This window comes from Eptatretus burgeri, chromosome 1, assembly GCF_056783735.1.
Source record: "Eptatretus burgeri isolate ZD-2024b chromosome 1, Ebu_testis_v1, whole genome shotgun sequence".
NCBI classification, from domain to species: domain Eukaryota; kingdom Metazoa; phylum Chordata; class Myxini; order Myxiniformes; family Myxinidae; genus Eptatretus; species Eptatretus burgeri.
The window spans coordinates 75,997,428-76,024,433 of record NC_140961.1 but is presented as its reverse complement, the minus strand read 5'-3'; the positions used below and the strand labels follow the sequence as shown (position 1 = coordinate 76,024,433).

General features: G+C 42.6%; 2 protein-coding genes across 7 annotated transcripts in view; one reads left to right on the top strand and one right to left on the bottom strand.

The window, feature by feature from the left end:
- NELFA (negative elongation factor complex member A) overlaps positions 1-6,737 on the bottom strand; it is a 28,443-nt gene extending 21,706 nt beyond the window's left edge. For both annotated transcript variants that reach the window (XR_015060203.1, XM_085888897.1), the window contains exons 1-3: positions 6,396-6,737; positions 3,809-3,984; positions 2,110-2,267 (exon numbers count right to left, since the gene is read on the bottom strand). Coding sequence is in view for 1 of the 2 variants with exons in the window: in XM_085888897.1 (XP_085745023.1) it covers positions 2,110-2,267; positions 3,809-3,984; positions 6,396-6,605 (544 nt within the window). In the remaining variant the exon portion in view is untranslated. The remainder of the gene's footprint in view (positions 1-2,109; positions 2,268-3,808; positions 3,985-6,395) is intronic.
- LOC147034779 (uncharacterized) overlaps positions 1-27,006 on the top strand; it is a 160,129-nt gene that overhangs the window by 16,989 nt on the left and 116,134 nt on the right. For 2 of the 5 annotated variants that reach the window (XM_085888870.1, XM_085888853.1), the window contains exon 2: positions 8,762-8,851. In XM_085888870.1, the coding sequence (XP_085744996.1) occupies positions 8,828-8,851 (24 nt within the window). In that variant the 5' untranslated portion in view covers positions 8,762-8,827. Of the gene's footprint in view, positions 1-7,193; positions 8,476-8,761; positions 8,852-20,817; positions 21,008-27,006 lie in introns of those variants that run through there. The other 3 variants (XM_085888860.1, XM_085888878.1, XM_085888866.1) reach the window with 3 other exon arrangements.

Genomic DNA, 27,006 nt, shown 5'->3' with positions numbered 1-27,006 from the left:
ATATATATATCTCTATATATATATATATATATATATATCTCTATATATATATATATATATATATATATATCTCTATATATATATATATATATATATATATCTCTATATATATATATATATATATATATATCTCTATATATATATATATATATATATATATCTCTATATATATATATATATATATATATCTCTATATATATATATATATATATCTCTATATATATATATATATCTCTATATATATATATATATATCTCTATATATATATATATATATATATATATATATATCTCTATATATATATATATATATATATATATATATATATATCTCTATATATATATATATATATCTCTATATATATATATATATATATATATCTCTATATATATATATATATATATATCTCTATATATATATATCTCTATATATATATCTCTATGTATATATCTCTATATATATATATCTCTATATATATATATCTCTATATATATCTCTATGTATATATCTCTATATATCTCTATATATCTCTATATATCTCTATATATCTCTATATCTCTCTCTCTATATATCATGCACAGTGCACAGGGGAGAGGGGGAGGTAGGGGTGAGGGGTGGGAGAGGGTGTGGAGAGACTTACTTCTACCTTGACTTGATTGGGAGGAGAACCTACCTTGACAGACTTACTCGTGTCGTTCATTGTTAAACTTGAAAGCATCGAATACACTTCACTTCACAAATTAAAAATTCCTTACAAACAAACGTTATTCATAAATATTGTATTCCATCGTTCGTCCACATACTCAATTTACTACGTACAAAGGTTTATCGAAGTCTTGTTTAATTATATAGTTAGAAAAGAGTTATTAAATCACCTAAAATAAACTTTGTATACACCCCAGAAACATGAAATAAATATAACTAGCTGACAGTTCAATCCCTAATTTCAGATTTCCCTTGCAGGGAACCCTTCCCTTCCCCCTCCTCCCCCACCACATAGTCTCCGACCAGATACATTCAAAATGGCTATTACAATGCATTTTTGTCTAAAAACGCCAACAATCTTCTGATTTTCCCACCTTTTGCTGAAACTGAGTCTTAAACAATCTCAGCAACAACAAAAATATGATTTTGAAGCCCCCTCCCCGAACAGACTGATTGGCGGAGAAAATGTATAGATATAAAATAGCAGAAGCCAATGGGAAAAATACCACAAAAGAAAAGCCTTAGTGTATTATTACATAGAAAGGATAAGCTAAGACAAAATTGGACACCCTCCCCCCCCCCCCCGGAGAAGCAAAGGTCACTACGACATTGTACACTGTTGCTTAGCACTAACGGGGTGTGAAGACTGCGTGATGTGAACAGCCTGCCCAGTGTGGGTAATGTGAGCACAGTCGCACTCCCACTCCCTGGAGAAGCAATGATGGACGCCGAGAACAACATGAAAATAAATAAATAAAATTTGAAGAGTGGTTTGCACCATGGGACAACATATTGCATCCGACTGGGGAGGAGGGGGGGGGGCGGTCAGCCAGGGATTGGCGCCATCTGGGGGGGAAAAAACAAAAACCTTTCGTTCCATCAGGATGGACTTTAAAAATACTGTCGGACCCCGCTATTCCCAGATTCAATATTCGCGGACAACGCGTATTCTCGGCTGATAAAATGGGACATGCTCTACATTTGCGGCCCTGTGCTTCACATATTCGCAGTTTCTCATGGGCGCATTCACTTTTTTCATGTTTTCGCGGTTTTTCGCAGGAGTATTTGCTCTTTTTCACAGGATTTTTTTATTTTCCCTTGTGAAACACGAACCACCAGGAACTTGTCCCCCCCTTTTTCCATTGAAACAATGTCCTGCGAATCGCGGATTCACCATTCTCGGCATTTTCCAGGAATGTATATCCTGCGAATAGTGGGGTCTTACAGTATTCTGCCAAGCTCTCTCTAACTTTTCCCTTCCTACATTTTTTTTTTCAAGTTACACCACACACCACACACACCATTCTTGTCATGTGGACAAGGCACCAAAACAAAGAGCACAACTGACATGGCAAAAGTGAAAAGCAGCAAAATAAATGGTCACACGAAACAAGCAAGACTCACACTTCTGCAAAAGCTCAGCACGCAGTGCCGCACTCTTTGGTTTGCGCCGAAGCTGGAAATGTTTGATCGGTGGTGCAAGTGGACCCACTAATGTGGTAAGTGCACTCTTGTTCAAGTACTGGCACTCAAGAGGCAACATAGTGGATGAATCACAATCACTAACTGCAGGACAAACAGATGCAGATCAGCTATTTGGAGGACTCGAGAAAAGACATGCTTCCTAGAAGTCTCTACCTTGTCAGAAAATTAAATGTTACAAAAGAAAAGACAAATGAATAGCTTCAGAGCATCATAATAATCCCATAAATAAGATTCATCGGATGTCTGTCTGTCTGTCTGTCTGTTCACGTATCTTTGCAAGGAACACTGGACCAATAACCACATTTGGCACACAGACCAAATCCAACCCGAGGGTTGTCCTAAGTGTATTTTCATCCACAACCTCAGCCTTTGAAGAACCCTTTACCCACTTGCGTTCCCTCAAGACCCCTTTACCCACTGGCGTTCCATCAAGACCCCTTTAACCGCTGGCGTTCCATCAACATCCCTACACAGTCCCCCTCAACACCACCCTCAGTTCTCCTGCCACCGATCAACCTGCCAGCTCTCCTGCTTCTCCCACTTCTCAGGACACGCACGCATGCACGCACACACACACACACACGAAACCTGCTTGTAATCATAATAATAATGATAATAATAAAATGTTTATATTTGTCATGTACATGCCTCGCTCACACACAAAAACAAGTTCTCAGCCATGATCTTTCTTGGGCAAACCACATATCTAAAACTTGGCCTTCAGAGCCAGTCGCCGACTGGGCATCCTCCGTCGCACAAAATCATTCCCTGGCACAACTGAACCCCTATCCACCAACAATGCTTTCATCCACAGCTTGATGGAATACTGCTCTCCCCTCTGGGCTGGTGCACCTGCTGCACACCTTGCTCAGCTTGATGAGGTGGAAACCAAGGCTTTGAAGATCATTGGAATCTCCCAAGATGAAGCTGAGTCTATGGATCGATGACTTCGCCATCGCAGACAGGTCGATCATCTGTCTTCGAGCACCTCCTTTCTAGTCTTACCTTCTGCTCTTTCTGCGATTCCTCCCCTCCCCCAATGGTTTCTGCAAGGGTCCACCAGCAAGCCTCTTCTGGTGAAACTACCTAAATCCAGGATCACTGCTCACCTCCACTCATTTGATCCTCTTTTATCCCACGTGTGGAACCAACTTCTACATTCTCTTCAATCTCATTATTCCCTCTTGGTCTTCAAGACAGCTGATCACCACCATCTCAGATCATCCCCAATCCAAAACCATGACCTTTTTTTACCCGTTAAACAACCCCCCCCCCGCCCTCTCCACCCCAAGCCCACCTTCTTCAAAATTTCCAGTTTGCTTCTGTATCCATCTTGTCAACCCCGTGCGTTCTTCCCGACACTAAATTCCTCCGCACGTCCGTTCCAAGTCTCCCTCGATTTTCTCCCTCAACACCCTTCTCTTCCTACTGTTCCTTTTGTTCTGTGCATCCTGATCCGTTCTGTGTTCTCGCACTGGTGATGTTTAGAAATGCCAATTTCCAATGTTTTACCTGAAATTGTTTTTTTTAAAATTAAGTTTAAACAAACATCCAGAGTTTGTCTATATCATTAATCAGAACCTGAGCATGCATGCACTTAAAAGGTCTCAAAAAAAACTTGCCTTTCTCTTTCAAGTCAATAAGAACATTTTGGGCATTTGGGCTTTGGTCTTCCAGTTCAAGGTTGAGAGACCCAGACTCTGGGTATGTTTTAATGATGCTTGCAATCATCTGCACCCAAGAGTCAGAGTCATTCTGTGCCAATGTCAAAATGACATTCAGGGCAGTCTTTATCTGAAAAGACAACCATGGGCAAGCACAGGTTAGTCAATCAAGCAGATTTGTTTTTTTTTTTTAAATATGCAAGGTTAAGGCTCATATAAGAGCTCACAACACAATGTATAACAAGGGGAGCAAGAGACAAGAGGGGTGGGAAAGGGAAGCACAAAACAGTGGGGAACAGAGACATGAGGAGATCTGTGGAAGGGTGAGGGATGGGGCGAGGTACACAGGATAAACAAGATGGACACTACAGGGAATTTCGGGAAGGAAAACAGGGAATTTGAAGGAGGTGGATTTGGGGTGGATTAATGAGGGAAGATAAGAGATGGTGGTGAACAGCTGTTTTGAAGACCTGGAGGGAAGAGTGGGATTGAAGAGAGCGTGGGAGTTTGCACCAAAGGTGGGGGAAAAAAAAAAGAGGAATGAAAGAATGAAGGTGAGCAGTGATCCTTGATTCCGGCAGTTTTACCAGAAGGGGGTTTCTGGCGGACCTTGAGCGCCCTGTGGATATATGTGTGGTGTGGGACAGAGAGCAAACATAGCGGGGGGGGCGAGGCTGGAGAGGAGACGGTGAAAGACAGAGAGTGAGGGACCTGCAGTGAGAGAGTGAGGGACCTAAAGACTCAGCCTCATCACGCGAGATACCAATGATCTTAAATGCCTTGGTTTCCACAGCGTGGGAACGAACAAGGTGTGAGGCAGGAGCACCAGCCCAGAGGGGAGAGCAGTACTCCATCAGGCTGCAGATGAAAGCTTTGCATGCGGTGAGGGGTTCAGGTGGGCCAAGGAAAGACTTTGCATGACGAAAGATTCCCAGTTGGCGACTGGCTTTGGAGGCCAGCTTGGAGATGTGGCTTTCCCAGGAAAGATCATGGCAGTTCTTTCGGAGAGACATAGTGAGATTGTGAGATTTGTCCGGATTGAAAGACATGTTCCATGTGTTGGACCAGTTTGTGATTTTATCCAGATCTGCAGTGAGCGAAGAAGCTGCTGCTTGCCGGTCTGAGGGATGACAGATGGTACGGCAGAGGGTGGAGTCGTCAGCAAAGAGATATAGAGGATTTTTCAGAGAGTCGGAGATCATTGATTTTGAGTGATAAAAGTAATCAGCAATATCTTTAGTCCTTCTAACACAAAAATAAATTGTATTTGAGAAAGTAAGCAAGAGGAAACCTTAATTGCATTGACGTCATATTCATATTATATCTGATACACATTCGGTCAGGGGGTCAATTACAAGTATGGTGAGCAGGTAGTACATCATTTCATCGAAGAGTGGGGATAAGAGAGGGAGCAAGAGGGTGGGGGCAGACACCTGTAGGTTTGTTTTTTTGTAATTTATTTTCTTTACAGAGTGAGGCTCATGGAAGAGCAAGGTAAATTTGACAGTGGGACAAACCTTATTTGTTTGGGAGAACAGGACGGGAGAGGGAGAGGAACGGGACAGGAGAGTGATGGGAGGGGGAGAGGAGCGGGAGAGGGAGAGGAACGGGACGGGAGAGGGAGAAGAACGGGACGGGAGAGGGAGAGGAACACCACGGGAGAGGGAGAGGAACGGGACGGGAGAGGAACGGGACGGGAGAGGGAGAGGAGAGGGAGAGGAACGGGACGGGAGAGGGAGAGGAACGGGACGGGAGAGGGAGAGGAGAGGGAGAGGAACGGGACGGGAGAGGGAGAGGAGAGGGAGAGGAACGGGACGGGAGAGGGAGAGGAGAGGGAGAGGAACGGGACGGGAGAGGAACGGGACGGGAGAGGAACGGGACGGGAGAGGAACGGGGCGGGAGAGGAACGGGACGGGAGAGGAACGGGACGGGAGAGGAACGGGACGGGAGAGGGAGAGGAACGGGACAGCAGCGGGATGGGAGAGGGAGAGGAACGGGACAGGAGAGGGATGGGAGAGGGAGAGGAAAGGGAGAGGAACGGGACGGGAGAGGGAGAGGAACGGGATGGGAGAGGGAGAGGAACGGGACAGGAGAGGGAGGGAAGAGGAACACCACGGGAGAGGGAGAGGGACAGCACGGGAGGGGAGAGGGAGGACACGGGAGAGAGAGAGAGGGACCGCACGGGAGAGGGAGAGGGAGGACACAGGAGAGGGAGAGGGAGGAGAGAGAGGGACAGCAGGGGAGAGAGAGAGAGGGACCGCACGTGAGAGGGAGAGGGAGGACACGGGAGAGGGATGGAGAACGGCGCAACACGACCAAACAGTTGTGACACGGCGTCTCCCTCGTGGTCTGTAGTAAAGAAGGATCAGGACGTTGTGACACGGCGTCTCCCACACGGTACACAATCTGTATCATGAACCCACAGGTCCGACACGGTTCCGTGTCCGCAGCATTTTAAAAATCCATCTTCTGAAGCTCCAAGGAAACCCGTCCGGTTCATTTTGACATTGATAGATATTTCTCAATGAGTGCGGTTCCCACCTCGTCGACGGTCCGCCTTGGGAGGTGCAGGACGCCCAGCAACAGTTTGAGCTTTACAGGCGACGACAACGAGCGAAAACAACCCTCAATGTTTTGCACCACATCTTTACTAAGCAGCGACACGACTCCCGCAGGTGTCCACAACTCGTCCGGAGATCCGAGCTTATTGTGCAACCAAAGCGAAGTGTCGCTCTCGCGCACAGACGCCATATTGACGGCTCTTTCCGTTGTTCGCGCGCGACATCCTCATGTCACGTGGTCTCGCTCCTTCACCCACGAAATTCTTCTTTCTTAGTGTTTTTTTTTTTGTGCTCCTTAAACTTTCTGTTTTTATCCTGTCGATTCATATTTCAAATATTTTTCCTTTAACTTTTGTTCCCATTTATACCGATTATGTTTTCTATCTCAATTACCGACGGCGGCGACGGGGTTCATATCAAAAGGCAACCCTTTTGGCATGTTGTTGTTGTTGTTGTTTTTGTTTTTGTTTTTGTTTTTGTTTGTTGTTGTTTTTGTTTTTGTTTTTTGTTACGCATGCATTCATTAACTTCTACTGCTCTTCAATGTTTAAAATGATGATTTCCACTTTTATTCCCATCCACGGACATTCAATGATTCAAAATGAGGAACCTGCACAGAACCTCTGCCGTAAAACAACAACAACAACAACAAGAACAACAACGATCGCTGCGATCGTTTGAGTCCATTTGTTTATTTTCCGTCCTTATTAATCTCATCTGATTTTCTTTGCTGAACTCTTTCAATATATCCTGCCTTTTGTTTCACTTTATTTTCCATCTTATTGACGAATGAAAAAAGGGTGTATAGCGGTGTTAGATTGGTACAATCGGTGAATTTACCCATTTTGTTGGTCTCGTTTCCGAAAGGTCTGAGAAGTCATTGTTAAGGATAACCACCACCAGGAACAATTTACATTTCCATAGCGCCGACCATTTCCTTTATTGTTGTTTATCGATTCCCGTGTCGTAAAACAGCGTCACACTTGTCGTAAAGCAGCAAGCCTTCGGCTGAATGGGTTGTCACGCCGAATGTTGACGTCAAAGCGCCGCCATCTTGGGACTCCAAAGAGATGTTCTCACCATCACACCACCGAGTTTGGTTATATGACAAGTGGATGACGTTGCAATATTTCCTTCATAATTTTCCTCTGTTTGCTTCCTTTTTTGGTGTACAGTGACGAGGAGGAGGTTACATCATCTGCATGTGAATGTCCACGTGGTACTTATAAGTCCAGTCATGCAGCTGCCCTCATCATCTATCTATAATTCCAGCAATGTGTGTGTGTGTGTGTGTGTGTGTGTGTGTGTGTGTGTGTGTGTGTGTGTGTGTGTGTGTGTGTGTGTGTGTGTGTGTGTGTGTGTGTGTGACCGCTGTTTCTCGACAACCACTGGTCCGATCTAATTGAAACTTGCCAGGTATATTGCTGGGGACCTGAGGATGTGCCTTTTCAAGGTTTGATATTAATCGGAGAAGTGCTTCCCAAGTTATAGCCATTTATTTACCAACCAATGACAGGATACGTTGCTGCGGCCATTCATTTACCAACCAATGACAGGACACGTTGCTGCGGCCATTCATTTACCAACCAATGACAGGACACGTTGCTGCGGCCATTCATTTACCAACCAATGACAGGACACGTTGCTGCGGCCATTCATTTACCAACCAATGACAGGACACGTTGCTGCGGCCATTCATTTACCAACCAATGACAGGACACGTTGCTGCGGCCATTCATTTACCAACCAATGACAGGACACGTTGCTGCGGCCATTCATTTACCAACCAATGACAGGACACGTTGCTGCGGCCATTCATTTACCAACCAATGACAGGACACGTTGCTGCGTAGGCGTGGAAGAGTCTGGAAGAGAACCTCTGCCGCGTTCGCCATTACTGATCTCTTCTTTTCCCTTCTCTTGTCGTTGGCGCTAATTGAATAATTAGACATTAAAACGAATAATTTATCAAAACGTTGGCAGATCCTGGACGAGGAAACGAAGAAGAAGCGCCGTTTCCTCAGCGATGTTGTTTATGAAGAGGTGCTAACGAGATAAAGGTGTGTACAATGTACATGGAGACAATTTTTATTATTATTATTATTATTTATTTATTGAAGAAAAATTGTTCCGAAAAGAATTTATAAAAAGAGCGCACAACTTATTTTTGTTTGCAAGTGTCAAAAGGGTGTGGCCTTTGGAAGGGTTGAGGAATTCAGCTCCACTCAACATGGCTGCCAACGAAATGCATCTCAATTTGGTGGAATGCTTTGCAAACTTTTTTTTATACTATTTTCAAACTAAAACAATTTGAACATGGAATACCTGATGACACTGTACTTTCAGGTCTCCGACAAATCCTACCCTGTTTCCTCACCGTGGCGAAGGAGCGGCAATGGATAATGGCAGCGGATGTCATGGCAAGCAAAGATGGAGGTAAACTTGATTTTAATTTGGATTTTAATTACCTCTGTGTGTGTGTAAGTATCACAGCAGTTGTTACTTCAATGCAAGCGATAATTCGTGGAATGCATGTGAACATTCCGTACGGGCACGCACTACTTCCGCATAGTGATGACTTACTCTATTCTAATAATTTCTCGATTTCTTATCCGCATTTATAGATAAACACAATGCCCCAATCCAGTCATTTACGAGGGCGAAGGAACAGCCTGTGTGGTTGTTGTTTCTGGCACGTGGTTTGAAAGTTTTTTTTTTTTTTTTTTTAATGTACGGCCACGCACGTGCGGTCACGCGGTACGGCCACGCACGTGCGGTCACGCGGTACGGTCACGCATGTGCGGTCATGCGGTACGGCCACGCACGTACGGGCACGCACGTACGGGCACGCGAGAGCAAAGAAACGGCCTGTGTGGTTGTTGTTTCTGGCACGTGGTTTGAAAGTTTTTTTTTATTTATTTTGCACGTCTGGCCATGCACGTACGGGCACTTGAGAGCAAAGAAACAGCCTGTGTGGTTGTTGTTTCTGGCACGTGGTTTGAAAGTTTATTTATTTATTTATTTTTTTTGTACGTCCGGCCACGCACGTACGGACATGCAAGAGCCAAGGAACAGCCTGTGTGGTTGTTGTTTCTGGCACGTGGTTTGAAAGTTTTTTTTTTAATGTACGGCCATGCACCTACGGACACGCGAGAGCGAAGGAACGGCCTATGTAGTTGTTTCTGGCAAGCGGTTTTAAAGTATATATATATTTTGCATGTACGGGCACGTGAGAACGAAGGAACGGCCTGTGTGGGTGTTGTTTCTGGCACGTGGTTTGAAAGTTTTTTTTTTAATGTACGGTCACGCACCTACGGGCACGCAAGAGTGAAGGAACGGCCTATGTAGTTGTTTCTGGCAAGCGGTTTTAAAGTATATATATATTTTGCATGTACGGGCACGTGAGAACGAAGGAACGGCCTGTGTGGGTGTTGTTTCTGGCACGCGGTTTGAAAGTTTTTTTGGGGTTTGCACGTACGGCCACGCACCTACGGGCACGTGAGAGCGAAGGAAAGGCCTGTGTGTTTGTTTCTGGTAAGCGGTTTTAAAGTATATATATATATATATATATATATATATATATATATATATATATATATATATATATATATATACTAGCGATACCCATGCACATGCACGGGATAGCAGTACAACAGAGCTGGTAGCAGACGACAGACCGTACACGGGGAATGACAAAAATACGCATTGTGCAAAATGCAAGTGGTACTATGGAACGCCAAGACTTCCCAAACATTGTCAGCATGTCCGCTAAGTGCCACAGCAATTTCATAGGGATTGTGTGACGGCGAGCAGAGTTTTTAGTGTGCAAGCTTGGTATTATAATAGATATGTGTCTTTTTTTTTTGCACGTACGTCCACGCACACACGTACAGGAACGTGATAACGCAGGACCGGCCTGTGTGGGTGTTGTTTCTGGCACGCGGTTTGAACGTTTTTTTTGGTTTGCATGTACTTCCACGCACCTACGGGCACGCGAGAGCAAAGGAACGGCCTGTGTGGTTGTTTCTAGTAAGCGGTTTTAAAGTATATATATATATACATTTGCTCGTATGGCCACGCACCTACGGGCATGCACTAGTTTTTACAATTCATATCAGCAGGACAGATGTGGAATGCCAGTGGCAAAAACTTCAGCCAGCAGGAGAAGTGAAATGTGTGGAGGACGTGTCACCACCTCCTAAACAACACAATCCCCTTTCATGTGAGGTCGATGATGCTGATCCTTACTGGCTTCGCGATGAATGGAAAACTTGGGCCTGGTTTTTCAGGAATGTACCGGCTCCTGTCTCCAGAAGCAGACACAAGTTCTACCAATCACTACTGTCGAGGAATTGATTATCCTTTCACCAGCAACTTGGAAATAAAGACCCTTGAAGTAGATTCCTTACTCGAGTGCGAATGAGCGACGAAAGATCAGACAAAATCTTGTCAGCATTGCTCGAAAAGACCCCTGGCCCTCCTTCCTTTCCCTCACAAAATGGCAGCGACATACGCGTGAACTGGTGCTGGTTGTTTGTCTGCAGGCCGAGGCAGGAAGGAAAAATATACGCTATCTTTTTATACCCACGCTTTTTGAAGAAATGTGGGGGGTATTGTAAACATTTTTGTCTCTGTCAGCTGTGTCCGTATGTCAGTCCGTCACGCAACCTCAAAAACGGTTGTGCAGAAATTCACCAAATTTGGTAGTTCTGATCACCACGTGGCATGAAGGTGGAGGCTGGGGTATCGAGGTGGGGGGGGGGTTCACTGCCCCGGGGCCCGAGCTTCTCCTGTAACTGTAATTTTTAATACAAATGTAAGAGAGAAAGGGTGGGGGGTTGTTGGCCTGAGGTTGTTTGCTTCGGGACCCATGCTGGCTCTCAATGCCCCCGGATGGACAAGTAGTGTCGTTCATTTGGCCCAGTCCCCTGAGGTAGGGTCAAAAGGTCAAATACCCAAAAATGCAATTACAGGCACATTTTCTTTTAACATTTCTTAATGAAACCTTGTATATGCAATCATCATTGTGGGGCGCATGAAAGATGTCATGATTTTTTTGGATTTGAACTCGGTTCATGCCCAAGTGGGTGGGGATTTAATGTCTCAGGGATCAAAACACGGGGGAAAAAAATTAACTCAAAAAATGATGTTGGGTCATTCCTGGTGGAACATTTTGCCATCTTTCAAGTTCTCTTTAGGTGTGAAGCGTGGGATCTGCGTTGGTGCACCATCAAGTCCGCTCTCGTTGTTTTAATGTAGATCGGCCGGCGGGGTTACCTTGGCCCCGTGCACGGTATGAGAGGGTGAGAACGTAACTTCTGCAATGTCAACTTTTCTCACAAACTTTAAATTTGTCTTGACAGAATAAAATTGATGAATCACCTTATTTGTGAGCTCATGGGATGGCTTAGAGGGACACACACACACTTGCCTCAAACTCACCTCGAAGGTGTCTTGCCTGGGTTCGAATCCTGACCCAGCTATAAACTGCCATCCTGGTGTTTCACAGACAGGTTGATTCATCAATGTGTTGCCGTCCCTCAGATGGACGCTAAACGGGTGTCCTGTCCATCAGGATTCATTGGATGGTGGATGTTAAAGATCCTATGGCGTACTTCGCAAAGAATAGGCAAGCTATTGTCAGAACCATGGTAAATTTCAAATTCCTGCTCTAACCAGCAGAGGGCATTGCATCAGTGGCACAGCCGTGCCCCCCAATCAATGATGCCACCCTGACAAACTTTTGCTCCATACTAATGAAGAAGAACCTTATTTGTTCAATCTACCGTTGCTTAACACTTAGTTCCTTCGGAAAACGATAAGATAAGTATGATTGTCCGATTGGTGATTACAATCGGGAACGGAACACTACCATTTTCACAATGACGAGAGTGGAGAACAGGCCGTGCGTTGTCATGCCAACATGATGTCACAATTTAGAGCACTGTGGAGATCGCAAGGAACTTTGGTGCAGAAGGAGGCCATTTAGCCAATCATGCCTGCACTACACCAACACGAGATGCCATCACTCATCCACACACAAGATCAGTGAAACAAACCGACGGAGGGCATCACAGCACAGTAAAATACTCTGGCTGATTTGGTTGCAATTGATTATTTGATTAAAAGGTGTTTTGTTCACATTTTGGTTCAGAAGGAACACAGTCCTATCAAAAAGGGCCACCGTCAGCAAAAGGACGTCTGTCTGTCTGTCCGTCAGTAAAATGACATTAATAAATATTGACTCATTGCAGGGGGGGGGTTGGTGGGGTTTGGGCAGACATGGGAAGGCCAGGGAGATGGTTTTTGTCAGTGGTGAAACTAATTTAATATGTATATCCTTCATTATGCAGCAAGTGAACTGATGCATGTAATTGTGTGGTGTTTTCAAGGAGCGGGATATCTAAGGAAGGTACAGGATGGCGTTGTGTTGTCTCCTGGTAGGAAGTTGTTGGTTGAAGTACATGGATGAGCAAACGATATATGGAAAGTTTACTCAGAATATTTTGAAAAATAGGTTCAGGATTTTAGGGAGACAATTGAAAGAAAAGTTCTGTGATGTTATGTTTTTTTATTTTTTTTAAATTTTTTTTTTCGGGTGTGCTTCCGAGAATGGGAAACGGTACAAACTTCATGGGTAGAGGAATAGATGTCACCCTATGGTTGGAAGAATGGTGCAGGCAGCAAGGATTTGGGTTTCAGGAGAAATGGGATTCTTTTCAGGGTCAAAGAGTGAGTATTTTCAGATTAATGACCTTCTGTGAAACAGAAAGGGGGTGACAAGGTTTGGAGTGGGAAAATTGAGGAGGGAATTGAGCCTTTTTTTAGGCTCGTGGGCAGTGAAGAGGCTATAAATGAAGGAACTGTAACTGATGATATGATTAGTACAGTTGCTTGTTCTATCCTACTATGGCTTCACTGCCACACTGTTTATATGTTACCTCTTTAAACTCTATACTTACATGAGCCTCGATTTTGTATAATAACAAGAATGACCACACTCTACTCACAACCTGTGACATAAATGCAACACAGTACCACACGCTACAATTTCCCCCAATTTATTTTACGTCGTTTTTATTATGTAAGATGTGAATGAAAAAAAACTGTGACTCTACTGTAGAGGTAAACAAAATAGTTATTGGTTAATAGTGCTGGGTGACACCACTGGAAACACCCCCACCCCCCACCAGTGCCTGTGATGCTCCGCAAGGTTTCGACATAAACCCCCAACCCACCCCCTGAGCGTTACGTAATGTTTGAATGGCCCCTATCCACAAATTATGGGAGGACGTGGTGACCTCTCGTTCACACTTTTAGTTTACTGTATACTTATTTTATGGGAAAACTTTTTGAAAGAACACGTAAATTGATCAGACGCTTTTCGACAAGTGGTGGAAAAGTTTTAATCACGAGTGAAGCACATTTTACTCCATTGTTTCAGAAGTAACAAAAGATGCATGCGGACCGCATCGTGAGTAACAAAGCCGATGGAAATCGGATGATGTTTAACAAAATGACCACAGGAACGGCTTTCGGGAGGCACGTACTGTGCGTGCTGATGAGCTTGAGGTTAAAGGCCCAGTCACACCTTGACGTTTTAGCCAACGTATGCCGATTTTTTTTTTTTTTTGAATTTTTTTTCTAAAACGCTGGCACACGTTTAATACGTTATGGGTAAGTTTTGATAACATTGAGAGCACGCTGAAAAACACTGTCATACGTCGTTGTACGTTGGCTTTAAACGTTGTACTTTTTGGTTGTCCTCAAATTTTTTCATGCTTGAAATTTCACGACGTATGCCGGCGTATGACTCACACGTTCCGCTACGCTGGCCACAAGTTGTATGCACGGTCTGCGATCGTTGACAGACGTCAACACATGCTACTTGTAAGTTAATCATAAGTTGAGACACGCCGAGTTAATGTTTAGCGTACCCAAAACTTATTTCTAACCTATGATTAACGTGTTGTTGGCACGTTACGCGATCGTTGCCACACATCGACAGACGTTACTTTTAAGTTACTCATAGGCTGAAAGACGTCGGTATAATGGATCGTCCTTGCGTCAGCGTCCACGGCCACGGCCAGGACACTTATTTGCAGCATTCTTCAAACTTTTCTTCGGCATGACGAGGATGTTCACACTTCGATGTCTAGCTTGGCTATGATTCCAATTGTCCATCGGCAGCGTCTATTTAAAATAGTCGAGTTTGAGCGTTTTAACACGTTCAGAAGAAACGCTTCAAATTTCCAAACCCCAGCGTCAAAAAACAAAGGCGAGTGACAGCAATTTAAATCGTTCATTGTAAACAATGAAAATAGCTGAGTGGTACCGTTTAAAAGTCGTTGAGTGTAAAAAAAAATCCAATTGTTGAGCGGAAGCGTCTACTTTCAATAGTGGAGATGCAGCCATTTAAATCGTTGAGTGGCAGCCTATGAATAGCAAACCCTACGTCACTGGCAAAGATAAACTGCCGCACGATATGGATAAGTTAGGCTATCGTTGGGCATAGTTTGTGAACGCCGGCTTCACGATAATTATTCGTTGGTATATCGTATCTATAAGTAATCAAAGCGCTCTATGCACATTATTAGTTCATTGTGCATTTGTCCAACCCGTTATGAATAGACCTAAATCCTAAAAACAAGCTATAGCTCATTGTTGAAAAAGCCCCATAAAAAATTAGCCGCGAAGAACTTCGAACAATGGTGAAAAGATGTCTCCTACCCGTGGGCACGCGGACGCAAGGACGATCCATCATAACCCAAACCCTCCCCCTCACACTCACCTACTACTGCCAACATGAACAAACTACTACTAATACTAATACTAATACTGATACTGATACTGATACTGTTACTGCTGACAAGGACATTGACTCAAAAAGGACTCGAAAACACTGTTGGGTTCCCCTTTTATGAGCAGAATTTTTATATACCAATTCCCAAAACCCCTGATAACACATCTTTATATGGCAGTTGTAAGCTAGAAACACGTTAATTTTTTTTTTTTTGTCGACTGGAAGACGTCATTGGAATATGTCTACATACGTCGATGTGTGTTGGGACTACGTAAAGAATTGGTTCAAAGCACGTCAAACATAAGTTAGAAATGTTTCGCGTAAAAAAGACATTACCGCGACGTGTTTCGACTTATAAGTAGCCTTTGTGGACGTGTGTAAGCGTCCACATATCGTGTGTAAAACTTATCCCCATCGCATGCGGAACGTGTGTCATACGCCGAGTACGTCGTAAAATTTTGAACATGTTTAAAATTTCTTGACGTACTCTACTTACTACGACGTATGATAGCGTACTTTAGCGTTCTACTCACGTATACCAAACTTACTCATACCGTATTTGACGTGCCCCAACGTTTTAGACACATTTTTCTTAGGTCGGCATACGCTGGCAAGATCGCCAAGGTGTGACCGCGATGTTGTCACTTCCATTTCTACGGCAGTTATGATTCGAATCATTGTGCGTCAGCCTTTTAATAGGCTACGTCACGACATCGTCGGCGATGCGTGCAACGCGCTATGCCTAAGTTAGACTATCGTTGGGCATCGGTTGTGTAGGCCGACAACAGGTTCAGCATTCGTTGGTATAAGTTATCTATAACACAACGAAACGTTCTGTGTCCGTTACCAATGCGTTATACATAAGACCAAGTCGCTATGAATACGTCCGAATCTTTTAAAAAAAAACATAAAAAGTTCAACGTAAGCCAGCGTTTTACATACATTTTAATACGTTGCCATCGCTGGCTAAAACGTCAAGGTGTGACCGGGCCTTAAGCCTTACTAATAATTTTTATTTGACATGTGATTAGATTTTTCAAGGCACTCATCGTGAGTAACAATCGACCCAAACAAAGCCAGTGGAAATTTGTTGCAACAAACCCAGGTAGTGTATAATCAGCAGAGGCCTACAGGTCTGATGTCTTCGGCCCACCAGAAAACCAAGATGGCGGCCATTTTATTTTGGCTGGATGCCATGATGGGTGGAGTCAAGCGACAACTGTGGGAGGGGTCCAGCAGCTGTCCAACCAATGGGTGCACATCTTAAAAATCGACCCCCGACATGAACCACAACGGCAACAACAACCACTCGTAGCTCTTCTAGACCTGCTACACGTCGCAGATATAAATAGACTGGAGCAAATGGTGAGTCATGTCAATGACATATCAGAAAGTCATTGAATGTGTGACACAGACATGTTGCAAAAATACGAATGGGGTTGCCCAATCCCACAAGAAGCTGGATGGGGAGGTAAAATGGTCATTGGACGAACTTTAGCAAGAAATAGAATTGATGCAGAGAACCCTTCATGGCAGCCATACTTGAAAAAAGGCCAGTGAAAGTGTAAGCAATAATTTGGGGGTTGACTTGACTAGTACTGAGCATCCAGCATTGGTCAACAATGATGGAATATGAATGCCCCCAGAAAGCCCAGGGGGACTTCCCTGCAACCACTATGAGAATTTCGTAGAGGCAGAGCAAATGAAGCCATGCTCGATTGTGTATTGCAATTTATAGCTTTCTTATCTCCTGAAAAACGTTGAATTGTGCTTTAATTGGTGCAGGGAAATTAGAAGTTCAATGCAAAGTTGAAGGTGAAAATTGTAAGACTGTGGCGGACGCAAGAGCTTGTGCTACCATCATGAGGGATTGATGGCATTTACCCATTGGGCAAAGCTACAGCTTTCTCTGGTGAAATAGAACATGTTCGATGCCCCATGCCATACCAAATGCAAATAAAAATATACATGATATTCTGAGGGATAGCAAATATGTCCATATTTACCAACTTTGTGATATAAGAGATCAAAACAAGTGCTTCACACCAAGAATTGGGTCAACGAGGGACATTCATGGCACTCAAAAGAAGTAGGCTTCCAGCAGTGCCAGTCCAGCCTCCAGACTATGAATAACACAATGGAAATATTGACTATTTTTCCCAAAAGGATTTTTTTTTTTAATCTCCATGGTATAATGATAAAAATGGCAATCTATGATTCCCATTTGGCACGCTAAGCTTGGTGTTGGCTTAACGATGAAGGTGGCTGGCTTAAGATCTTACGTTCTTGAGTTGAAGCCCCTCTTGTGCCGTTAAATAAGGGTTTATTGACTCAGCCTGTCATCCTTCCGAGGTTGGTAAAATGAGTTCCAGCTTCCTGGAAACGGGGGGGGGGGGGGCACAGCATCAGCGGTACTGCCATGCTCCCAGCAATGATGCAACCAGCAGCCCCAGGCTGCATACAACATAATAATAATAATAATAATAATAATAATAATAATAATAATTTGGCATGCTTTATTTCAATTGGGTAGTGTTGAAGAATTTTTTTTTTTTAATATCCCAGTTATATCTGACTTCTCTTATCTATAGGTTCATACATGGAAGTATTTCCCATATCATCATGGAAATTTCCAAACAACTGTGAGGTCCTGACAGGTTGTATATTTTACTTTTTGGTCACTGTAATCTAAGGCCCACAAAGGAGCTTGTGTACATATTCCATACAGGACAAAAGCATTAGTGTATTTTCACATAAATTGCAAGGACATGAGTAGAAAATCGAAAAATTAACCCAGTATATGGGATTATTATGAGAATAATAAAATTGAAAGAGACCAATGCAAAAATTTATTTTTGTCCTCCTCTGCTCTGCTCTATCCCTCCACCTTTTCCTTCGGTTTTACTTTTAACCTTGAGTTTTTTTTATTTCCTTTGCTGCTCATCAAACTTGTGACTGATACACATTATTATTGCGACTACCTGGTGTTCATCATTTTGCCTCAAAACATGTTGCATCACAGTACGCACACAGATGATCTAACTTTTGCCATCTAACTAACTTAAGTAATCTAATCTAACCAATCTAACTTAAGTTTTAAAAACTAGTACGTGCCCGTAAAAATAAATAAATAAATAAATAAATAAATATCCCAACCGCGAGCAACAAACAACAACCACACAGGCCGTTTCTTTGCTCTCGCGTGCCCGTACGTGCGTGGCGCGGAAGTTCGCATATCACAGTTACGATGAATCGCAATTTAGGTTTTAATGGCCAATTATTCAATTAGCGCCAACGTATTTTGCCTTTTGGCAATGTCATCGCAAGGAAAAACAAAAAGAGAAGAGAAGAGAGAAAAAAATTACTTCCTGGTTCGGAGCATACCAGCACTGATGTTACCGAAATTTATGCACCGTCTCATGAAAACGATCATAACTTGCGGCATTGTGTTTATCTATAAATGCGCATAAGAAATCGAGAAATTATTGGAATACACGAAGTCATCACTCTCCGGAAGTCCGTACGTTGTAGCGTGTAATGGGGAACGCGGCTGAGCTTCCCTTCCCCATCGGCCACGCCCACGCAACAACGTGTCTTGTTATTGGTTGGTTAATAAATGGCCATAACTTGGGAAGCACTTGTCCGATTAATATGAAACCTTGAAAAGGCACATCCTCAGGTCCCCAGCAATATACCTGGCAAGTTTCAATTAGATTGGACCAGCGGTTGTCGAGAAAATGTGGACACACACACACACACACACACACACACACACATACACACACACACACACACACACACACACACACACACACACACACACACACACACACACACACACACACACATACACACTGCTGGAATTGTAGACAGATTAACTGCTTCTTTGGTGGTCTAAATATCCCTGTTATGACTTGGTTATTGTGCTTTGACTAGGTTCAGTTCCTTTACTCGATGTATTTGTCCATTATTAGTTCATTCGTTTTGTGTGCAGCCTGTGGCTACTGGTTTGCATCATTACTGGAAGCGTGGCTGTGCCGCTGATGCGGTGCCTCCTGCAGGTTAGAGTAGGAATTTGGTATTTGTTTAGGGTGCCGGCGATAGCTCGCCTGCTCTTCACAAAAGGGCACAGTGGGATCTTCAACATCCGCCAACTAATGCCGTCAGACAGGACACTGGTTTTAACATCCATCCGAGGGATGGCACATACATTGACGAATCGATCACCCTGTCACGCCTGTGAAACACTGGGATGACAGTTTAAATGTGAGTCAGCATGCATACCCAGGCTAGATGGCTTGGAGGCGAGTTTGCGTACCTCTATGTTTCGGCCATCCTACCAACCCTCATTGTCAGTCAATGCTCTTGCTGTCCATATAAAAAAAATTCCCAATGTTCTTGTCCTTCGTTTATCTTAAAGTACAGATTGGCCACAAAGTCTCGTTGCATGTGTTAGAACTTAGAAATTATCTGTGCGCTTCCCTCCATTCTCCAGACAAATTTGAATTTTTCTCCACGTTCTTCTGGATATGTTCTTGCATGTTGAGGGTTGGAGGTCATAAAAGCAGCCCCTGACAGCTGTTTTGAGTTCTTAAACTGTTGCTAGGTGGAGATGAGAAATTTCCTCTTTCACAATGCCCCAAAGCAAGTTGTCACATGTTGTTAAGTCCGGACTTTGAGAAGGCCACACTATCTCAGATCCACGTCCAATCCATCGTGCACTGAATTCGTCGTCGAGGTATTCTCTAACTACGAGAGCATAATGTCTTGGTGCAACCTCTTGTTGCGGGATAGCTGAGGATAGCAAGATAACTGATTCTTGACAGTTGAAGACCTCAAAACAGCTGTCAAGGGCTGCTTTTATGACCTCCAACCCTCAACATGGAAGAAGATGTCCAGAAGAACGTGGAGAAAAATTCAAATTTGTCTGGAGAATGGAGGAAAGCATCCAGATATATTCTAACTAAATTATCACTGTGTGCATAGGGACTTCGTGGCCACTCTGCAAACAAAAGCCACTCCATGAGTCTTAGACAACAAAGAGATAAAAACTTTCAGCCTGCTTTGTTCTCTACGGTTTTGCTACAGTCTCAATACAAGAATATAACGTTTTGTTTCGTTATCTCGGAACATAAAAATGGATTATACTTGACACATCATGGATTTAATTCGCAATCAACTTGCTTGGCTTTAAATACTTCATTGGTGCAAATATATATATTCTTTTTCATTTTACTTCCACAGCTCATTATGACCATAATATCATTTGTTTAATTTTTTTTTAACTTTCTTTTTTGACTGAAAAAAATATTTTTCTGCTGTCTGTTTTACGGAATTATATAAAAAACAAATATGTCGAGAATGTTTTTAGGTTTTCTTAACTCCGGCAAATTGAATCCATGTTTACATTCCAACGTCTGGGGCTTTAGAACAGCCTGAAACAGGGAATAGGATCACATATATCAGGAAAAGCCACAAAGAAAGAAACAAACAGGAAGAAAAAGAGCGCACAAGAGAATCTAATCAGATCAGATGGCAGGCAGCGTCCACCACAACCCCCCGCAGCAACATGTGTGGCTTGAGCTACAAATAGTGGTGTGAGGGAAGCTCTTGAGGCAGAACGGTTAACGGCTGCTTCTCTTCACAACTGTTTGTTGGCTGATCACGCACTTGCTCAATATAAAGTTAGAACAGAAGAATATAAGTCGAGCAAGATGAATAGAAGGCTTCATACAACCCATTTTACTGCAGAGCAACGAACACCTCCAGATGGCTCTTCTGTTAAACAGGTTTGGATTTTTAAACATCTTTTACAAACTGTTGAACTTTATCTAAGTTTTGATTTTAACTGTAACACTGCATGTCACAATGACATCAAATTTGATTTATTTTCTTTTTTATATTAATAATGCACATATATTAAAACATTGTCATGAAGGAAATGATGAAAACCAGACAAGAGCTTAAAGTTTTATTTCCCATTTTATGGTGCAAAAGTCAGATGCTTTCTCCATACTTGTTTGATCTGAACCGAGTCAATGAACAGTTGTCACAAAAGTCGTTTTCTTGAATGTTGTAATTTTTCTGATTTGATCACAATTTGAATTAAGTATGAAGTAACTTTTATTTCGCAGACAGACACTTACTGATGCAAATGACAAACATGCGCATTTTGGTTACCTCAAAGTGGTGTGAGGTCTCTAGATAATGGCTGCTGTTTGTTTGAGAATTCAAATGTGGCACTTAATCGGTCACCTCACATGGGCTTTTTAGCCCCGAACTGGGCGGCAGCCCGTATCGGGGCTTATATTTTGGGTGCCGTCAGTCCGTCCGTCCGTCCATGCGGCCACCTTGAATTATCTATTATTTACATACGTTTTACCTTTTTACAATCTTTATTTATTTAAATATAAAATCGACACGTTTTATTTTAAGGTGCAGTTTGGGGTATGTCATCGTCGAGGACTTGCATTCTTGTTCGTTAAATGTTTTTTTTTTGCTTGAACACAATTTTTTGCTGTTTTAAAAATATTTGTAAATTTCAAAAATTGTATGTTTTCAAATTATAAGTTGTAAGTTATCAAATGTAAAAAGTTTACATTTTTTAAAAATTTAAATGGAAATTAAATTAATATAATTTGTATGTAAATGATAAATTTGTGAAGAATATTTGATAAGACAAATATTCTTCACAAATTTGACAATTCCATTTATGTATCTATACATGATCCTAGAATTTTGCCAGTTCCGGAACTGCGAAGCAAGGATTTTCAAAGCATGAATATTCTAATCATATCCTACTATGTTGAATAAGACAATTCTGTATGTATGTATGTATGTAAGTGATGACATCATCAGTACCCAAAACACAAGACAGAGAGTGGGGACCAATCATTGTGTGTATTGCACATTTAAAACACATGTAGCACATTTATGAGCATCTATGAAGGTTACTGTTTGAGATACTGTCGCATGGACAGCTCACGACAGCTACTGCATCCACGTTTGGCTTTACTCAATGACGATCAACTTAAATATTTTCTCATCTGTCAAGCAGTGCCCCAGGTCTGTGTAATGACAGGGTGAAACTCATGCTGTTTATTCAAGAAAAGTTAGAAGACTTTAACCCTTCAGGGACAAAGGAAGGATAAAACAATTTATATTAATCAGTAAGTCCACAATAAGAAATCATATATTCCCCCAAAGACACCACTGTACTCAATCACTCATTAATAATAATGAGTGATTGAGTACAGTAGTGTCTATTATGGGGGAATAGAGTTTAATAAAAATTAAAAAATTGTTAGTAGTTCAATAAAAATTTGTTTGCATTTAACACACACTTTAGCCGATACTGGAGCCAAAATGAAGAAGAAGAAGAAGAAGAAGAATATCTATAACCCACTGTGTTTGGGTCTATTCGGCAAAATAAAAGGAAAAGCAATTTTAATTTACTGATATCTTTTATCGACGAGAAACCGATAAAGACAACTTGGATAACAAACCGGAGATAAAAATTAGTTTCCTTTAACACACGCTCGAGCCGATAGCAGAACAAAAATTAATAATAAGAAGAACCTTTATAACCCACTGTGTACGCTCGGCCATCGTGTTTTGTTTCTTTCTGGGGTTTGCCGATTTCATATTAAAAATAACCCGATTTACATACACGAAGCAAAAACATGCGTACAGCTTATGTGCACATATAATACATTGTTGTTGTATACCTGAGGATCATTACAATTGCACTGAGCCATGGACTGACATCCAGGCCTGAGGCCTGATGATCTGTGCTGCTTCATGCAATGGTGGTGCATGATTTTATTTGGGTGGAGTCAGGCCAGCTGTCCAGCCAATGGGTGTAAAGCAGTGGGTGGAGTCAGGGCAGCTGAACACTGACCCATGTATACTATGCGATACTTTCAAAGTCTAAAAAAAACGTCATAACTCTGTGAAAAACTGATGAAATGCCCTGAAACTCGAAGTTGGCATGTAACTTATCATAATAAAGCCAGAAACCAAGTTTCAGTTGAATATGTTAGAGTTTGGGGAAAAGGTCTGAAAAACCACACGTGGGAAAGACGGACGGATAGACAGATGGAGTGTCGTTGATTGTTATCTCCATAATTCGGGTTTCATAAGGTGGAAAAGATCCCTTCAGGACTCGAAGTGTCCACCATCGTTTTGGTGAAGGATTGTGATTCATGGCCTAAGTTGTGAAGTTGTGTTGTTCTCAGAGTTTTGTTCCGAGGGCTCTTTTCAGGATCGTCACCGACCCCCGGTCAGCCTCCAGCTGTAGTTTGTTTGTGGTAATGTTCCCAAGGATGGTTTGTAGGATCTTTGTCAGGTTATTTTTCATCATTTTCGTTGCTTCAATTATCGCTGGTACAATTCCGGCGTTCTTCAGCTTCCAGGATCTTTTCACTTCATTCTTGAGGTCTTGATATTTGGTAATTTTCTTGATTTCTGCATCGTTTAGTCCAAAATCACCGGGTAATGAAACGTCAATTAGCAATGCCTTATTTTCCTTTCAATATCTGACTACGATGTCCGGTCACAGTGCTTTGTTTTCTATGTTCGCGCTCGATGGGATCATCAGGGTTTTCTGTGTTCACGCTTGATTGCTCTTCAATGAGTCTGAGAAACTGCAGAAAAATAAATATATTAATATTTTTTTAGACCCGCTTCGGTGGTGTAATGGTTCGAGCATCTGCTTCAAGTCTGGGAGGTCGATGATTCGAACTCCAGCCGAGGCATTCCAAAGATGTACATGTTGCTTCCTTGGTTAATGCTCAGCATTTAAATGGATAGACCACGGATAAACAAGCATAATTTTGTAATAATAGCACAGGTTTTGATGAGCACAATGGCCTCCTTCTGCTTCGAAATTCATTGTGAGGGACAAAATAATACATTAAACATATATTATTATAATAAAGACAAGACAAGACAAATAAATAATGAAGCTATTTCCAAAAACAAAAACCTCTACCCCAGGTGCAATGTCTTACATGGATTACTCACCCCATACAAACCCTAATACATGCTAAGAAGTTCCAAAAGTCAGAGTGAATCGAGCCACCATCTGAGGTCATAATTAAACTGTTGCTTCCTCCGCTCCCCCCACCCCACCTATCATCACACAAAATGTAAACACTCCCTCGGTCCTTCGGCTCCTCGTAAGGTCTCCAAAGCCAGGATTTAATGCTTAAGTCACAAACTCTAATTACTGAACCAATAAGTTATAGGGGGCTGAAAAGACGAAGCTATAACGATAAAATAAACAATTCAAACAACAAAAATTCTACTGAACGTGATCTTAGCCCCACCACCTCCCAAGGCTTCATTTGAGGACAGGACAACAACAATTCAAGGGCGCGAACAAAATAATGAGGCACGACCTTTAATCGACAAGACAATCGTAACGATAATATACAACATCCCCTAGTGGATGCCATCCTTCTCCATGACAGTTCAAATACAGCTCGTACCTCGTTTAAAACTAAACTAACGAATTGCAAGGACCCGGTCGCCTTCACAGCACAGAAAGATGTGAGCCATGCCCCGAGAGGAACTTTTCACATTTAAAACTGGAAGGACACTCGGTAGGGTACATACCTCTGCCGGGCTGAATGGTCCACATTTTGTATCCCACTGATAGGTTGGATTTGGATTTGGACCTTAACCAAAATCGAATCGGCTTGTTATGGTCACCGAACCAACTCATCCACCTTGTTTCGTCATAATCCGTCCATAGTTTTTTTGAAATATCATACTGTATATCATTTTTTGGCCCCATCTCTCAATGGTGAAGAATCACTTTAAAAATTAAAAAAATATATCAGATCCGGCTCCGAATTCGGATCTTCACCAAAATCGAATCAATTCTTCCTCGTCACACACATAACCTGTCCACCAAGTTTCATCCGAATGCGTCCACAACTTTTTGAAATATCCTGTTCACAAACAAACACAGAAACAGACAGCGGTGAAAGCATAACCTCCGTCCACCTTGGGTGGTGGAGGTAAAAACACATTTCATGCCATTCCACACATTTAATGTCTCTGCAATGCCATATTACTGTATCCATTCAATTTGTATCATGTGGTCACTCAAATCCTGCGTCAGGGTGCTGACCCATCCAAGAGTGTGCCCCTCAGGCAATGAAAAACTGCCGAAACAGCTCTATGCCTTTGAAGATGCGAAACAATTGGTTCTTTTTCTTCTTCACTCACAATGCACCTGAGAGATCCTAAAACGAGGTGGGGGTGTTGTGACAGTAAGTGCGTCCACAATGTAAAATAAATGTCCCATTGTAAGAGAATCAGAAGCCCCCCCATTCATCCTGCCTCCCAGGACCAATACCCTGGACCAATACCCTCCCTGGAGGGGGGTCAACAAAAGGGCCTTCTGCGGCCTACCGATGATCGCCAAGGCTCTTCAAGCCTCTCGGGCCAACCGAGTCTGACCCTCTTCCCAGCACATTAAAATTCGAGATGCTGTTAAAGCAAGGGATGGTGTGGCATGGCAGATCTCCACATTTCTCTCTCTGAAAGAGCTTTTACCACCTGTGGAGACACACACACACACACACACACACACACACACACACACACACACACACACACACACACACACACACACACACCAGTACACCAGAGGTGGATACATTGAACCATGTGAAGACTCCGTTCCACCTTAAACTTACATATGGAAATAGCAACCAATAACGCACGCAAACCTTACAACACCATATTGTCTTCTCCACCGCCAACAATTACCTAACCACATGCCATAAAAGGTCGCAAGTGTTCCTTGTACTGCCATGGCTTGCACACATCCACAATATATATATATATATATATATATATATATATATATATATATATATATATATATATATATATATATATATATATATATAGTAAAAGTCCAAAATTTATGACCAATTTCTGAACACACTTCTTAAAGGTGGCTTATGCATTTAAAAAACCTTTCCACTCAGTGCGTTCTGGCATTTACCTCCACCTCCAGTTTGTTTCCCATAACAATTCCCTGACTCACCGACATTCACTGCAGCAAAGCTTGATTGGTCATCACAATGGAAAAGGGTCTTCAAATCTATATTTTTAACTCCTTTTTATTCCCCCTCATTTGGGGGGTTGTTCAAGCACACGAGTGCCTGTTTTGCAACCAATCTTTCCCCTGACCCTGCCAATCAATCTCAGAATCGCTTGACCGGTTGACCCAGAGAGGGATTCATACAATCACGGCAGAACGTCTGTGGAAGGATAGCCAGATACATCTGATTTTCAATGACCACATCAGTCACCCTGTCAGAGCACTCACTACTGCAGGACCCTTCCAGGAAGAGGTTAGCTTTGGGCACATTCCAGGGCCAGTAAAGCCAAATCAGGTCCCAGGGAAGAAACTTCCAGCCATGTACCCAAACGGTGTCCATCAATTTCATCCACGAGGAGGCCATGTCAATTCACCACCTCAAAAACTAATGGGCTTCTCTGAACTCCCTTGTCTCTTTAGCGACATAGCTTTCCACAGATGCATCAGTTTGGTTATCTGGTGGCAGTCTACCCACAAGACCATGAGGACCTGCATCTCTTGACCAAATATTTGTAAGGCAGGGCTACAGCGGATTGTCTTATGCTGGGCGGACTGATTACTGGCTTATTGAACCACAAGATGAGGTTGCTCACTCGACTTCCTGGATCCTTCCCTCCTCAGGTTGCTGTGATCCTTGAGGATCCGCCTCAAACTGCAGCTCAGCAA